This window comes from Ranitomeya variabilis, chromosome 5, assembly GCF_051348905.1.
Source record: "Ranitomeya variabilis isolate aRanVar5 chromosome 5, aRanVar5.hap1, whole genome shotgun sequence".
NCBI lineage: Eukaryota > Metazoa > Chordata > Amphibia > Anura > Dendrobatidae > Ranitomeya > Ranitomeya variabilis.
This window is the reverse complement of record NC_135236.1, coordinates 599,830,282-599,848,008: the sequence shown is the minus strand read 5'-3', so window position 1 is coordinate 599,848,008 and position 17,727 is coordinate 599,830,282. Positions and strand designations below refer to the sequence as shown.

The window sequence follows — 17,727 nt, the reverse complement described above, 5'->3', positions numbered from 1 at the left end:
TTATCAATGGGTTGGTGAGCTTGCTTATATAATTGAGGGGCATCATTAAATCTGTTGCTGGTCTAATCCTACAGTGAAAGTCATAATAATTTGTAAACTGTTTTAGGTTTCTCTTGGTGGATTTGAAATTACACCCCCTGTGACTTTGCGGCTGAAGTCTGGATCTGGTCCTGTATATGTTAGTGGGCAGCATCTTGTTGGTAAGTAGCTTGCAATATTTTTTCCTCCTTTGGACAAAGGGATATGAAATTTCAATTAACAAATTACATTCTCACTTGAATTATCACTGGAAATTAGTCTAAAATGCTGACTTGGTCTAGATACAGAAAATGATCATTGGGCAAAACGCGTGTTATAAGGTTTTTCTCAGTATTAAAAGTTATGAAAGAATAACTTTTGCGATCTCTGGGGTGTCGACTATTGTGACCTTCACCAATACTGAAGGCGAAGGTTCTAGAGAGTCCCTTGTGGATTAAGCGGTGGTCGATCAGGCACTCTGCCACTCCACCATTCATTTTAAAAGGGGCGGTGGAAATAGCGGAGCTCTTGGTTCAGCTTCAGCTCACCCATAAAAATGAATGGAGCAGAGCTGTGCATGATCGACTATTGTGCCATTCACACGGGCTTGGTTCTCTGGATCGGCAGTGCCAGCAGTTGAACCCCCAGCGACCAGGACGTTATCCCCTTTCGTATAGATGGGGTAGAATTTTCTAATTTGTGAATACCCCTTTAACTCCTTAGGCTACTTTCACACTAGCGTTAACTGCAATACGTCACAATGCATCGTTTTGCCGAAAAAACGCATCCTGCAAAAGTGCTTGCAGGATGCGTTTTTTCTGCATTGACTAACATTAGCGAAGCATTTGCGACGGATTGACACACGTCGCAACCGTCGTGCGACGGTTGCGCTGTGTTGTGGCGGACCGCCGGGAGCAAAAAACGTTACATGTAACTTTTTTGCTCCCAACGGTCCGCTTTTTCCGACTGCGCATGCGCGGCCGGAACTCCGTCCCCGCACTTCCCCACACCTCACAATGGGGCAGCGGATGCGCTGGAAAAATGCATCCGCTGCCCCCGTTGTGCGGCGCAGAGAACGCTAGCATCGGTAACCTCGGCCCGACGCACTGCGACGGGCCGGGCCCGACGCTAGTGTGAAAGTGGCCTTAACGACCAGAGGTTTTTGTTTTTTTTATAATTTTTTGCTCCCCCTCTTACCAGAGCCATACCTTTTTTTTTTTTTTTGGGGTCAATATGGCCATATGAGGACTTGTTTGCGGGACGAGTTGTACTTTTGAACGATACCATTGGTTTTACCATGTCGTGTACTAGAAAACGGGGAAAAAAATTCCAGGTGCGGTGAAATGGCAAAAAAAGTGCCATACCAAACTTGTTTTTTGTTTGGCTTTCTTTGCTAGGTTCACTAAATGCTAAAACTGACCTGCCATTATGATTCTCCAGGTCACTACGAGTTAATAGAAACCAAAGATGTCTAGGTTTTTTATCTAAGTGGTGAAAAAAAATTCCGAACTTTGTTAAAAAGATATATATATTGCGCCATTTTCTGATACCCGTAGCATCTCCATTTTTCCTGATTTCTGGTTGGGTGGGGGCTTAATTTTTGCGTGCGGAGTGGACGTTTTTAATGATACCATTTTGTTGCAGATACGTTATTTTGATCCCCCGTTATTGCATTTTAATGCGATGTTGCAGCAACCAAAAAAAGTAATTCTGGTGTTGACTGTTTTCTTGCTACGCCGTTTAGCGGTCAGGTTAATCCTTTTTTAATTGATAGATCGGGCAATTCTGACTGGCGATACCAAATGTGTAGGTTTGGTTTTGTTTTTTTGTTTATTTTTTGTTATTTTGAATAGGGCGAAAGAGGGTGATTTGAACTTTTTACTTTTTTTTATATTTTTAAAAACATTTTTTACTTTTGGTATACTTTAATAGTCTCCATGTGAGGCTAGAAGCTGCCACAACTCTATCGTTTCTGCTACGTGTAGGCAATGATCAGATCACCATACAGGTGATGCCAAATTACTTGCTATGAGACAACCATAGAGGTCTGCAGGAGACCTCTGGTTGTCATACCAATGAACCGGTGACAAGCGACTGGTGGGTGAATTTCTGGCCTGGTGGCCAAAAGCGCTTGTTAAATGCTGCTGTCTGCGTTTGACAGCGGCATTTTAATGGGTTAATAGCCACGGGTGGATCGTGATTCCACCTGCTCCTATTCCGGGCCACATGTCAGCTGTTCAAAACAGCTGACATGTACCAGGAAAGATGTGGGCTCACTGCTGGAGCCCACATCAAAGGGGAGGAGGGAGTCCGAAGGTCGGTGTACTATTACGCCTGATGTCGTAAAGGGGTTAATCTTCTATTCTGACCAAAACTGCATTTTATTCTTTAATCTGAACAAATTGACAATTTTTAACAATCGAAATAGGTTTGCATGAAATCCTAAAGTGCTGCCAACTTTCACAATTGTGCAGCAGGAGTCATTGTTTGAAGTTCCTAATGTTTTGGGATTAGTTGTGTAGAAAATGGGTTTTCTTCATGGGTTTAGCACTTTGTTTTCAGCATTAGAAGACTTGGGCTCATCAGATGAGGATGATGAAGAGGAGGAAGAAAACGCAGAAGCGGCAAAGAATATGAAAAGGCCTGCTGCTTTACCATCTAAGGTCCCACAGGTATGATGGTGTTCAATTTTTAGTCGCCTTTCTATTCTATTGTGCTTTTACAAAACCTAACCACCTGTTTAATTTAAATAGAAAAAGCTAAAATTAGATGAGGAGGATGAAGATGATGATGATGACGACGATGATGAGGATGACGACGATGATGACGATGATGAGTAAGTATCATAATTCCTAAAAGTACTTTGCATATTTGAGTGTTAAGATTGAACATAAGCTAAGTGTGTTTTATTGTTGCGACTGCTCATAGCCCGCCAATTGTTTGAGATCGACCCTGTAAGCAGTGTGGTATTGTGGATAATCACCATACTATAGTTGGCATACTCCATGTATTTGCTTGTACTATCAAAAAAATCAAATAAGTATGTTTACATAGAATATACTGGGGGAGAAACTTGTTAATTGGGTAGTCGCCTCACATACTATACACTTGTGCACAAATCTTACAGGATAGCAGTTTACTGCGTTTTCATCTTTTTTTTTTTTTTTTCCTTTGTAGTTTATGGTAAGTTGGATGCAATTGTATTGTCACAAATTTACTTCAATTTTTTCCACGTTAACAACCAGAAAACAAGTCAGATGATCTACTAACACTCCCAAATGTCATTATAAAAAAATCTTTTTTTTTTTTTTTTTTTTTTTACATTCGACGTATAGGTACATCCAAGGTCATGTTAATGCCTTTGATGCAAGCTCTGACGCTGAGTCCAAATGTTGCCCTGCACATTACAGATGATCTCATCAGCGGTCGTGTGCCTCTTAACAGCCACGGGCAGATCAGAGATCCACCTGCTGCTGTTAACCAGTTAAAAGCCGCTGTCAATCATGGACAGCGGCATTTAACTTGCGGGCATTTAACTTGCGCTCGCTGGAAGTGTGTCATAAATCCGCCCATCATGTGATCACAGGATGGGGAGCTGATGGGATGCCACAACAGCAGGGTGTCTGCTGAAGACCCCTGTGCCAGTTATTGTGAATCCTCAATAGTGCTGAAGCCCCGCTGTGTGTCGCATAAGGTGATCAGATGATCACAGCTTCATCTCCTAAAGACGATTGAAGCAAGTTTAGAGTACTAAAAAATTTTAAATATAAAAAATAAAACAAGTTAAAATCGTACCCCGTTTGCCCCATTAAAGAAAATACACATTTGGTATGATTGCATTCAGAAACACACGATCTATCAAAATATAAAGTAAATTAATCAGATCTGTAATTGGCGTAACAATAAAAGAAAAATCGGACTACCTGAAGTTTTTTTGGTCTCTACAACCTTGCAATAAAATGCTATAACGACCGATCTAAACATTGTATCTACCCCAAAATAAGTCAGCTCGGCGCTCAAAAAAAAGCCATCACCCAGCCCCAGATCACGAAAAAATGGAGATGTTGCGTGTCTTGGAAAATAACGACATAATGCTACGTTCACATTAGCGGCGGGCGCCGCAGCGGCGGGCACCGCAGCGGCGCCGCATGCGTCATGCGCCCCTATATTTAACATGGGGGCGCATGGACATGCGTCGCACTTGCGTTTTGCGGCGCCCGCGTCCGGGCGCAGAGGACGCAGCAAGTTGCATTTTTGCTGCGTCCAAAATCAATTAAAAAAAGGACGCATGCGGCGCAAAACGCAGCGTTGTGCATGCGTTTTGCTGCGTTTTTGTTTGCGTGCTGCGGCGCCGACGACGCTGCGGCGCACAACGCAAATGTGAACGTACCGTAAGAGAATTTTTCTTTTTTCTTCCAAACTTTAAAGAAATTTTTCACCGCTTAAGTTAAAAAAAAAAAAAAAAAAAAAAAAAAAAACCTATACATGTTTATCTGAGTTCTCATACTGACCTGGGGAATCGTAGAATCGTTTTAGAATTTGGTGAACATGGTAAAAGAACCAAAAAAAATTGTGGAATTGCACTTTTTATTTCTTTATTTCGTCATACTTAAATTATTTTTTTATCCGTTTTCCAGTACACTGTTGTAAAATCAATGGTGTCATTCATAAGTACAACTCATCCCGTAAACAAGTCCTCATGGCCATATTGATGGTAAAAATCAAAGTTTGGGCTCTGGGAAGAAATAAAATCAAAAGCAGAAAATTGCAAGGTGGTGAAGGGGTTAAAATGCATGTTTTCCAGCAGATCCGTTGTTTGTGTTTACAATATAAAATGTTGCTATTTGAGATTACAAATAGTGGTGTGAAGCAATCCAGGTGATCTGCCCAAGTGCTGCCTGTGTTTTTTTTTTTTTTTAGCTGAGGGCGCACACATTCATGGAGTTAAAGGGAACCTGTCGCCCTGTTTTTTTTTTTTTTCAATATGAGATACAATTATGGTTCAATAGGGCCAGAGCTCAGCTTTACATCAGTACCTTTCATATCCCCCGATTCCCCACCTTTGCTGCCAAAATACCTTAGTAATGTGTTTTCGTATGTCAGTCACCCTGGTCTGATGGGCGGGGCCTAATCACTGTCTCTCCCCCCGCTCCTCGGCGTGTCAGACGTAACTAGATCTGTGAATAGCGCCTGCGCAGTGTGCTTTGACCAACTGTGGGCAAAGCATGAAATCATTATTGCGCATGCGCCGGCTTTTGACCCTATGCTCTGTGCCCCGGAAGCATAGAAAGACTTCCAGGGCACAGAATGTCAAGGAAAATGCTGGCGCATGTGCAATAATGAGATGAATGCTTTGCCCAAAGTTGGGCAAAACATACTGCACACGCGCGAGATGCCACTGGAATGCGCAGGCGCAGAAAACTACGCACCAGCAGGAAAGAAGATTCGTAGAGCAAAGCCGGAGGTGGGGAGAATCAGCGATTAGGCCCCGCCCATCGGACTGGGGTGATTGAGAAACGAAAACTGAGAGATTACGAAGATATTTCGGCAGCAAAGGTGGGGAATTGGGGCATATGAAAGGTACTGATGTAAAGCAGATCTCAGGCCCCATTGAACCATATTTTTATGGCCAGGCTACTGTAATGACTCTCATTCTTATATGCTTGCTTTGAGGTGCACTACGTAATATTGGAGTACATCATAATGACTCCAGGCTGCACTCTTCTACCTTCCCTCCATAATGCAGCGACCTGCTGTATTTTGGTATACTGCTAATCACTTGAAATAAAGGCTTTTTTTAGTCTGATCTTAACATTTATTTGTTTTTAAGGGATGAGGAGGAAGATGAAGAAGAAACTCCAGTTAAAAAGGTATTTACAATTTATATGGAATTTAAGATAGACTTAATAAATTATACCTTGGGACACTGGAGAAGTTGGTGACTGTCATGCACCTTTATATTTGCCAGATTTAATGTAAAAGGAAGTTGAAAAGCTAAAATTTGGTAATTTGGGTATTTCAGTAGATTTACAATGACCTCTTTATTACACTGACAGAAACTTGCCTGAGCCCTGCTGCTATCACCCCATCTCTAGCTCACAGCAGCCACTAGCTGGCGTTCAGAAAGACAGGGTGGCAGAAGTGGCTAGCCTCTTGCCTCAGTATGTCTCCTGTATTAGAACAGAATATCCACTGGGAGCCCATCTTCCTAAACCTGAAGGGGAGCAAGCTTCCCACTGCACCAGCTCACAGGCACCTGTCCTGTTAACACGATGAGGCAGGCTTCTGTAAAAGCAGCAGACATTTTAGCTATATTACCTCCCAAGACAAAATGAGTGATTTGCACAATTAAAAGTATTTAAGAATTAAATTTGACCATCCTTTTAGCTATTTTTATTTTCATCTTAAGACTTACTCTTTCTAAGATGTAACATTTGTATTGCTTTGATGGGAGCGCCTTGTATAATTCATCCTGCTGTATGTGAAATGTTGTAACGCACTTTATCCTTGGCAGGGTGATCTTCCAGCTTCCTCCTCCTCTGACAGCTTGATAGCCATGCACAGAGACTGACTGTGCCCAACAGAAAAACTGAGGAGGATGAAGCTGGAGATGACCCATTTGTGCTCAGCGAGGGAGATTTCATCATGTGACAGCTGTGCTCTGGGTCGCTGGTCTCGGAGTTGTATTTCTTCAGCCTGGAGCCCATCCTGACGTGTGACTAGGACGGGCTGCAGTATGAATTAGATCGGTGACGCTGTACTGTAATGGTCTACAGTTTTGTGCATGTTCAGCTATGAACATGGGGAAACTGATTTACAAACAGTGGCAGTAGACTGGAATTTTCCTTTACATTTGACAGTAATCTCATCGGTTGTGCCGTACATTGTTCACTTCTGCACTGATAAGTCTGGATATAGGATGGATGAGGCGATGAGCCCACCCTTCTTCCGGCACATGTCAGCTCATTTTATCAGCTGATATGTGCCCCTAACAATTGTGATCCACCCGCGGCTGTTAACCTATTAAATGCCACTGTGAATCTGACATTGACATTTAACATGTTCGTGCCAGAAGGATGTCACTAATCCCGCCCATCGGCACCCGTGTCACATGACAGTGGGTTGACAATAGTTTAACATGTTAATCTGGGGTCTGCAGCAGACCCCTTTGGTTGTCATAGCCGGTTAGCAGTGAGTGCCGCCCAGCAGGTGGCGCTCATAGCAAGTGAGCATTTCGGCCTTTCATGGGCTTTTTTCAAACTGAATGCAAGGAATAGGCAGGGCTCTTAATGTGGCATTGTGAAAGGCAGGCATGCACAACATTACGCAGATACTGCCTTTCCCCGTGCACCACATTATATGGAACCTTGTCTGTTCCTTGCAATCAGTATGGAAAAGGCCCATGTTGTAGGGCTGAAATGTTACAAAAATATTTTTTGGCCTTACAAATAAAATATAATTTTCCATTTGCGTGTAAAGTACTTTATAATCTTTTTTTTTTTTGTGGGACAAGTTGCACTTCGGATGACACCATTCATTTTACCACATGATGTACTTGAAAACGAGAAAAATAATTTGAGTGAAATTGTGAAATCCAACACAATTCTGACAGTTTTTTAGGAATCATGTTAAGTGTAATTTTTGTGGTAAAAATGACCTCGCTTTCTGGTTCTCATCAGTACCATTACGGTGATACCGAGCATGTCTAGTGTTTTAACCCCTTCCCGACCCATGACGCCTATGCGGCGTCATGGAATGATCGCATCCCTGCAGATAGGGTGAAAGGGTTAATTCCTATTTTACCCGATCTGCAGGGAGAGGGGGAGTTGTACTTCAGCCTAGGGGGGGGTGGCTTTGCCCCCACGTGGCTACGATCGCTCTGATTGGCTGTTGAAAGTGCAACAGCCAATCAGAGCAATTTGCAATATTTCACCTATGAAAATGGTGAAATATTGCAATCCAGCCATGGCCGATGCTGCAATAGCATCTGCCATGGCTGGAAATCATGTACTGGCCCCCCCCCCCCCACCGCCCCCGATCTCCTCCCCAGTCGTCCGTTCTGTCAGGTACCCCCCTCCGTCCCCCTGTTCGCTCCCCCGTGCTCCTGTCCGCTCCCCCGTGCTCCTGTCCGCTCCCCCCGTCCTCCGATCCCCCCCCCCTGTGCTCCGATCCACCACCCCCTCATACTTACCGATCCTCCCGGTGTCTGGCCGTCTCCTCGCTGGGCGCCGCCATCTTGGAAAATGGCGGGCGCATGCTCAGTACGCCCGCCGAATCTGCAGGCTGGCAGATTCGTTACAGGTACATTTTGATCGCTGTGGTAGGTTCTACCACAGCGATCAAAATAAAAAAATAATAAATAAACCCCCCCCTTTATCACCCCCATAGGTAGGGACAATAATAAAATAAAGAAAATATTTTTTTTTTCTTTTACCACTAGGGTTAGGGTTAGAACTAGGGGTAGGGTTACGGTTAGGGTTAGGGGTAGGGTTATGGCATGTGCACACAGAGCGGATCGGCCGCGGATCCGCAGCGGATCGGCCGCGGATCCGCAGCGGATCGGCCGCGGATCCGCAGCGGATCGGCCGCGGATCCGCAGCGGATCGGCCGCGGATCCGCAGCGGATCGGCCGCGGATCCGCAGCGGATCGGCCGCGGATCCGCAGCGGATCGGCCGCGGATCCGCAGCGGATCGGCCGCGGATCCGCAGCGGATCGGCCGCGGATCCGCAGCGGATCGGCCGCGGATCCGCAGCGGATCGGCCGCGGATCGGCCGCGGATCTGCAGCGGATCGGCCGCGGCGAATTCGAAGCAGTTTTCCATCAGGTTTACAGTACCATGTACACCTAAGGAAAACCAAATCTGCTGTGCCCATGGTGCGGAAAATTCCGTGCAGAAACGCTGCATTGTATTTTCCGCAGCATGTCAATTCTTTGTGCGGATTCCGCAGCGGTTTACACCTGTTCCTCAATAGGAATCCGCAGGTGAAATCCGCACAAAAAAACACTGGAAATCTGCTGTAAATCCGCAGGCAGAACGCAGTGCCTTTTACCTGCAGATTTTTCAAAAATCGTGCGGAAAAATCTCACACGAATCCGCAACGTGGGCACATACCCTTAGGGTTAGGGTTGGAATTAGGGCTAGGGTTGGAAATAGGGTTAAGAATAGGCTTGTGGTTAGGGTTACGGATAGGGTTAGGGGTGTGTTGGGGTTACAGTTGTGGTTAGGGTTGGGATTAGGGTTACGGTTGGGATTAGGGTTAGGATTAGGGTTGGAATTAGGGTTACGGTTGTGTTGCGGTTAGGGTTGTGGTTAGGGGTGTGTTGGGGTTAGGGTTGTGATTAGGGTTATGGCTACAGTTGGGATTAGGGGTGTGTTGGGGTTAGTGTTGAAGTTAGAATTGAGGGGTTTCCACTGTTTAGGCACATCAGGGGTCTCCAAACGCAACATGGCGCCACCATTGATTCCAGCCAATCTTGCGTTCAAAAAGTCAAATGGTGCTCCCGCCCTTCCAAGCCCCGACGTGCGCCCAAACAGTGGTTTACCCCCACATTTGGGGTACCAGCATACTCAGGACAAACTGGGCAACAACTGTTGGGGTCCAATTTCTCCTGTTACCCTTGCAAAAATAAAAAATTACTTGCTAAAACATAATTTTTGAGGAAAGAACAATTATTTTTTATTTTCACGGCTCTGCGTTATAAACTTCTGTGAAGCACTTGGGGGTTGAAAGTGCTCACCACACATCTAGATAAGTTCCTTCGGGGGTCTAGTTTCCAAAATGGGGTCACTTGTGGGGTGTTTCTACTGTTTAGGCACATCAGGGGCTCTGCAAATGCAATGTGACGCCCGCAGACCATTCCATCAAAGTCTGCATTTCAAATGTCACTACTTCCCTTCCGAGCCCTGACGTGTGCCCAAACAGTGGTTTACCCCCACATATGGGGTATCAGCGTACTCACAACAAACTGGGCAACAAATATTGGGGTCCAAATTCTCCTGTTACCCTTGTGAAAATAAAAAATTGCTTGCTAAAACATCTTTTTTGAGGAAAGAAAAATGATTTTTTATTTTCACGGCTCTGCGTTGTAAACTTCTGTGAAGCACTTGGGGGTTGAACGTGCTCACCACACATCTAGATAAGTTCCTTGGGGGGTCTAGTTTCCAAAATGGGGTCACTTGTGGGGGGTTTCTACTGTTTAGGCATATCAGGGGCTCTGCAAACGTAACATGATGCCCGCAGACCATTCCATCAAAGTCTGCATTCCAAAACGTCACTACTTCCCTTCCGAGCCCCGGCATGTACCCAAACAGTGGTTTACCCCCACATATGGGGTATCAGCGTACTCAGGAGAAACTGGACAACAACTTTTGGGGTCCAATTTCTCCTGTTACTCTTGCAAAAATAAAAAATTCTGGGCTAAAAAAATATTTTTGAGGAAAGGAAACACATTTTTTATTTTCACGGCTCTGCGTTATAAACTTCTGTGAAGCACTTGGGGGTTCAAAGTGCTCACTACACATCTAGATAAGTTCCCTTGGGGGTCTAGTTTCCAAAATGGAGTCAATTGTGGGGAGTTCCTACTGTTTAGGCACATCAGGGGCTCTGCAAACGCAACCTGACGCCCGCAGAGCATTCCATCAAAGTCTGCATTTCAAAACGTCACTACTTCCCTTCCGAACCCCGACGTGTGCCAAAACAGTGGTTTACCCCCACATATGGGGTATCATCGTACTCAGGAGAAACTGGAAAACAACTTTTGGGGTCCAATTTCTCCTATTACCCTTGGGAAAATAAAAAATTGTGGGCTAAAAAATCATTTTTGAGAAAAGAAAAATTATTTTTTATTTTCATGGCTCTGCGTTATAAACTTCTGTGAAGCACTTGGGGGTTCAAAGTGCTCACCACACATCTAGATTAGTTCCTTGGGAGGTCTAGTTTCCAAAATGGGGCCACTTGTGCGGGAGCTCCAATGTTTAGGCACACAGGGGCTCTCCAAACGCGACATGGTGTCCGCTAATGATTGGAGCTAATTTTCCATTCAAAAAGCCAAATGGCGTGCCTTCCCTTCCGAGCCCTGCCGTGCGCCCAAACAGTGGTTTACCCCCACATATGGGGTATCATCGTACTCAGGACAAACTGGACAACAACATTTGGGGTCCAATTTCTCCTATTACCCTTGGGAAAATAAAAAATTCTGGGCTAAAAATCATTTTTGAGGAAAGAAAAATTATTTTTTTATTTTCACGGCTCTGCGTTATAAACTTCTGTGAAGCACCTGGGGGTTATAAGTGTTTACTATGCATCTAGATAAGTTCCTTGGGGGGTCTAGTTTCCAAAATGGGGTCACTTGTAGGGGAGCTCCAATGTTTAGGCACACAGGGGCTCTCCAAACGCGACATGGTGTCCGCTAACGATTGGAGCTAATTTTCCATTCAAAAAGTCAAATGGCACGCCTCCCCTTCCGAGCCTTGCCGTGCACCCAAACAGTGGTTTACCCCCACATATGAGGTATCGGCATACTCAGGAGAAATTGCCCAACAAATTTTAGGATCCATTTTATCCTGTTGCCCATGTGAAAATGAAAGAATTGAGGCTAAAAGAAATTTTGTGTGAAAAAAAAGTACTTTTTCATTTTTGCGGATCAATTTGTGAAGCATCTGGGGGTTTAAAGTGCTCACTATGCCTCTAGATGAGTTCCTTGGGGGGTCTACTTTCCAAAATGGGGTCACTTGTGGAGGAGCTCCAATGTTTAGGCACACAGGGGCTTTCCAAACGCGACATGGTGTCCGCTAACGATGGAGATAATTTTTCATTCAAAAAGTCAAATGGCGCTCCTTCCCTTCCGAGCCTTACCATGTGCCCAAACAGTGGTTTACCCCCACATGTGAGGTATTGGTGTACTCAGGAGAAATTGCCCAACAAAATTTAGGATCCATTTTATCCTGTTGCCCATGTGAAAATGAAAAAATTGAGGCTAAAATAATTTTTTCGTTCTTACATTTTTTCCAGTTTACAGTGTTTACCGATTGGATTAATTGTTATATTTGATCTGACTTTTTTAAATGAGGCGAAACCTCATGTGAATTTCTATTTTTAAACTTTTTTTTTTTTTTGCTTTTTCTGGTTAGCCCCTTAAAGAACTTAAAGATGCGCTCGTCCAATCGCTTGTACTACAAGCAGTGATGCCACAGCATCACTGCACATAGCAATAATCAAGGTCTCCTTCGTATTATGGCCACAGGCAGGTTGCCGTAATGGCGCGCACAGGGGTCAGCAGCTGACCCCCAGCTGTCACGACAACCCAGTGGCAAACCAAGATCACGTCACGGGTGCGCCGATGGGTGGAGGTATTGATGCGCCTGGGTGCGTCAGAGATTGACATAAGTTAACAATTGTGGGGACTAACAATGATCAGAGTTATAGAACTGCTCCAGGGTTACCATGCCCAGCCACAAGATGTGCTGTAGAAATAATTGTGGCTGGAGAGGCAGTCCTCCTCAGTATAAAACTATTGTCTAATAACTGCACACTTGGCTGCTGCTCTGTCGGCAAAGGCGGCCGATGCCCCTGGCAATGCACTGAAAAGCAGAAAGTAAAAGCTAGTAAACTGCAGGTTTAACGGTCGACATGTCTATGCTCATTCCATAACATGGCAACAGTCATATGACTGCCATATCTAACTGATAACTCAGCAGTTACTTGGGCTTATCCACCTTTTTAATAAATAACTGTCTAGATTTTACTACAAATTTTAAATGTAAACTGTTAACTATCTGTTTACAGCCTGCTCCAGTAACTAAAGTAAAATCTGCTCAAAAGTCCAGTCACAATGGAAAAGCTTCTGAACCGTCCACTCCAGCCAAATCTCCAAAAGTAAGTGGTTTGAATTGTGCTCGCTTCCATAGTTAAAGATAATGGAACTGTAACCAGATTTCACAATACAAGCTATATACATGACTACATGGCTTTAGTGCCTGATGAGGCTGTGTGCTTACTTCCAAGGTCCATGGCAGATTGCTAAGTGCTACAATGAATCCAGCAGTCAATCCAGACATTGCACCGATTCCAAACTTGGTCTCTCACACGGATGTAGAAAAAGTAGTGATTACGTAAATTATCAGCCGCAGCGCTTTACAGTTTGCACACATTATCATTGCTGTCCCTGATGGGGCTCACAATCTAAATTCCCTATCAGTATGTATTTCGAATGTGGGAGGAAACAAGAGAACCTGGAGGAAACCCACGCAAACACGGGGAGAACATAAAAACTCCTTGCAGATGTTGTCCTTGGTGGGATTTGAACCCAGGACTCCAGCGCTGCAAGGCTGCGGTGCTAACCACTGAGCCGTGTTGCCCAATGAAGAGATCTACATTAATAATACTTGACAAGTTTAGAGTATCTTTCCTGCAAAAAAAATAAATTGATTAGGTTGTCAAAAGCAGGCTGTTGCTTTACTTAAACTTTCCTCTAACAGGAGGCATTACTTGTGGTTTCTCATACACCTCTGCAAATCTGCCCATGCTTTCCACAAAACAAACCATCCTGAGACTTTTATACAATCTCATGAATAAATCACTGCCCAGTTTGTTCCCCTGGCATGTGCTGTCCTGAGACTCTCCAGCAGGTGGTGACACTGGTCCTGTGCATGGTCGGTGTACTGTACGGAAACAGTGAGCAATGGCACTTACGCACTTCAGAGTGCTCTGAGAGCTGCAGGCTCAGTCCTTCCTCTGCATTCAGGGCTGTGCTTTAAGCCTGTCAGACAGTGCTTGAGTGATGCAGGAAGGAGCTGCAGGTCAGTACCAAACATCAGAAAATAGTTCCCCATTCTTGCAAATGGTGGGAGTCCCAGTGATGGAACTCGTATCAGTCTAATAGTTGTCCCCACTTCAGGAGATAGATAATATTTGTAGATTAGTAGATTTAACATTGCAGACAAACCTCTATCCCAAAAAGGCCTACTTCAGTGTTGTGGTCCCAAGTACACACCAAGATAACCTGGCCTTGTGACTCCTGACTTGAACTCTCTACATCCTTTTATGCATCTGAAGCATGAGACCATAGTTTGCCCTTGCATCTCTGGCTCCAACACATGGAAATGAAAATGCATCCAAATACAAATGTAATATGGTAGTATATGCTTACTTGGTTTAATTACATTAGGTGCACTAGTTCTAGGTTCTGCCTTGTAGCTTATGTAGATGCTACCGATATTTAATTGTTCAATTTTGCTTTTTAGACACCAGAACAAAAAGGGAAACAAGAAAACAAGCAACAATCTCCTAAGACACCCAAAACACCCCTTACTTTTGATGCGATGAAGGCAAAAATGCAGGCTACACATGACAAGGTACATGGCATCTACGCGGTGTCTCTGTAGTCCAATCAGGTTTAATGTGAATCCAGACTTGGATGTTGCTAGTGTGCTTCATTTCTAATCCATTCACAACTGCAGTGATCACAATGATCAACTGTTTGCTTTGTGCACTAAAGATGCTAGGCGCAGCGATGTGCTACATCCGTGGCTGAACCTATGCTGTAGCGATGTTTCTAAATTCTGCCCCTATTCAGGCAAGGAGCAGGTAGTGTCCCCAGCACGCAAGAAGATAAAAGCTCTTCTGGAGTATAATTACATGAGTAATTTCTGCTACAGTTATGTGAATAAGACCTTAAAGGGAACCTGTCAGCAGGATTGTGCCCAGTAACCTACAGACAGTGTCAGGTCGGCGCCGTTATACTGATTAAAATGATACCTGGGTGATTAAATCAGTCTTGTGGTTGTTTAATCTTTATTTTTCAGTTAATGATATGCCTGTGACGTGGGACAGCCTGTGAGGGGGCCTACCTGTGGTGCTCTGCTTAGCTATTCACCAGTATGGCTTCGCACAGGTCACTGATTGCCCAGTCACCTGCCCCCTAGTTTACATAATGAATATTAAATATAAAAAAAATTAAATCACCACCTGCAGGCAGGTGGCAACGCCTTCACTGCAGCATGATCACATATATAATATATTGTTTTTGATGGTATACATAAATTTAAAAATAAAAAGGTCTGAAAATAGTGCCGGCCATGTCTGTGCAGTAGCAGCTATCGGATTCATACAGCTGAATATGTAATCAGAGCACCACATGAAGACCCCTCCAGTGGAGCACCAGACTCTCATAAAAGGGAATGTCACCTCATTTTTAGTGGTGAAAAAAATTCAAAGTTTGTATATAAAAAAAAAAAAAAAATTCAAGATTTAGTCTCCTTTTTTCGTGATCTGGTTGTTGACTGAGGGCTTAATTTTTCCTTGCCAAGTTGAGGTTTTTATTGATACCCTTTTGATTATACTACCAGGGGGCAGTGAATTTGTCAAGTCTGCTGCAGAAGATTGTTCAAATAAGCAGAATGCCCAGAGTAAGACAGGTGCTGATACTTTCACTGCCAGCATTTGTACGCCAATTACTCCAATTAAGTGTTTTAATACAGTGCTGCTGAAGGCAGGAAAATAAATGGGAAAATCATGTGTGGAGGAGCAACTTGCATGTAATATTTCTACAGGAATGACAAATCCCCCTAATGCTGATTTTCAAAGTTCCGTAACTTTACCTGCTAAACAAAACTACTAAAGAGGAAATTTAGAGCCATACTAACCTGGCTGATCTTCCAGCGGCTCAGGTTCAGATCTTCTGGTTCCTGCCGGCTCCTTCCTCCTTCAGGGATGACAACCCAGCATGGATCAGACAGCTACAGCCAATCACTTGTCAATTTTTCATTAATAAAGCAGGGCGTATACTGGCAGGGGACCAGTAAATGCTGGAGCCTCAGCAATGGAGTATCTGAAAGGAGTGACACTCTTGTTTTTAAAACAATTCTATTTTGCTGTCCATCTCTATGGATAAACTAACTTGTCTCTAATTTATACCTCTTAAGGGCGTGTCTCTTCCAAAAGCCGAAGCAAAGTTTTCAAACTACGTGAAGAATTGCTTCAGAATGGACAATAAGAAGGTGAGGCAGCAAGAATATTTTAGTCACATAATGGAACAAGCAATTTTCAACACTTTATTTTGGTGTCTATGTATGAAAATTCTCCCATTTAGTGTTAATTTTTTTTTCTCTTGCAGATGATTGATGAACTCTGGAATTGGAGAAAGACTCTGAAAGACCTAAAATAACTTGATTTATTCCAGTTTCGTTACCCTTCTAATTTTATACTGCTAGTTATTTTTTTTTTTTTTTTTTGTCTGGAATGGATCTCTCCTTTTTTGTACTCCCCAATATTGTCAAGAAAGTCAAGCTATCCTATTGTAAATGTTGAATAAAAACGATTTTACTTGAAAATTCACATGCTTACATTGTGGCATAAAAACATTTATTTTAGATGTAACTACAGTTGGTTTGAGTGTTAAAATTTAGTGTTCACAAATTTTTATAATTTGAGAATTAACCCCTTTGCGATATGCACCATACTAGAACTGCACATGTCACTTCTCTTCCTTTGATGTGGGCTCCAGGACATGTCAGGTGTTTTGAACAGCTGATATGTGCCCGGAATAGCCGTGGGAGGAATCACAATCGACTCACAGCTATTAACCCATTAAATGCCGCTGTCAAACTGACAGCAGCATTTAACACGCGCTTCCAGCCATCGGGCTGGAAATCCACCCACCAGTGACCCCTGTCACGTGATCGTGGGTCACCGGTGGGTTGGCATGAGAACCGGAGGTCTCCTGGAGACCTCTATGGTTGTCACTGACTGCTGCGAGCGCTGCCCAGTGGTCGGCGCTCATACATGACAAGTGATTAATTCAGCTACATATAGGTGATCTGATCATTGCCTCTATGTAGCAGAGCCGATCACGGTATGGCAGCTTCGTCTCCCATGGAGACTATTGAAGCATGCCAAAAGTATAAAAAATAAAATATTTTAAAAATATAAAAGTTCAAATCACCCCCCCTTTCACCTTATTCAAAATAGAACAATAAAAAAATCAAACATAGACATACAGTACAGACCAAAAGTTTGGACACACCTTCTCATTTAAAGATTTTTCTGTATTTTCATGACTATGAAAATTGTACATTCACACTAAAGGCATCAAAACTATGAATTAACAAGTGTGGAATTATATACTTAATTTCAGTTGTTTCACACGTTTTTGTTATGTCTTATATTCTAGGTTCTTCAAAGTAGCCACCTTTTGCTTTGCTTTCACACTCCTGGCATTCTCTTGATGAGCTTCAAGAGGTAGTCACCGGGAATGGTTTTCACTTCACAGGTGTGCCAGGTTTAATTAGTGGGATTTCTTGCCTTATAAATGGGGTTGGGACCATCAGTTGTGTTGTGCAGAAGTCTGGTGGATACACAGCTAATGGTCCTACTGAATAGTCTTAGAATTTGTATTATGGCAAGAAAAAAGCAGCTAAGTAAAGAAAAATGAGTGGTCATCATTACTTTAAGAAATGAAGGTCAGTCCGAAAAAATGGGAAAACTTTGAAAGTGTCCCCAAGTGCAGTTGCAAAAACAATCAAGCGCTACAAAGAAACTGGCTCACATGAGGACTGCCCCAGGAAAGGAAGACCAAGAGTCACCTTCTGCTTCTGAGGATAAGTTTATCCGAGTCACCAGACTCTGAAATCTCAGGTTAACAGCAGCTCAGATTAGAGACCAGGTCAATGCCACACAGAGCTCCAGCAGCAGACACATCTCTACAACAAC

At 43.6% G+C, this 17,727-nt stretch overlaps 1 protein-coding gene across 1 annotated transcript in view; it reads left to right on the top strand.

The window, feature by feature from the left end:
- Window positions 1-16,353, top strand: part of NPM1 (nucleophosmin 1) — a 33,152-nt gene extending 16,799 nt beyond the window's left edge. Inside the window, exons 4-11 of the mRNA XM_077266028.1 lie at window positions 107-200; window positions 2,581-2,690; window positions 2,772-2,854; window positions 5,849-5,888; window positions 12,805-12,894; window positions 14,262-14,372; window positions 15,942-16,016; window positions 16,133-16,353. Of these exons, the coding sequence (XP_077122143.1) occupies window positions 107-200; window positions 2,581-2,690; window positions 2,772-2,854; window positions 5,849-5,888; window positions 12,805-12,894; window positions 14,262-14,372; window positions 15,942-16,016; window positions 16,133-16,183 (654 nt within the window). The 3' untranslated portion in view covers window positions 16,184-16,353. The remainder of the gene's footprint in view (window positions 1-106; window positions 201-2,580; window positions 2,691-2,771; window positions 2,855-5,848; window positions 5,889-12,804; window positions 12,895-14,261; window positions 14,373-15,941; window positions 16,017-16,132) is intronic.
- The last annotated feature ends 1,374 nt before the right edge of the window (window positions 16,354-17,727 follow it).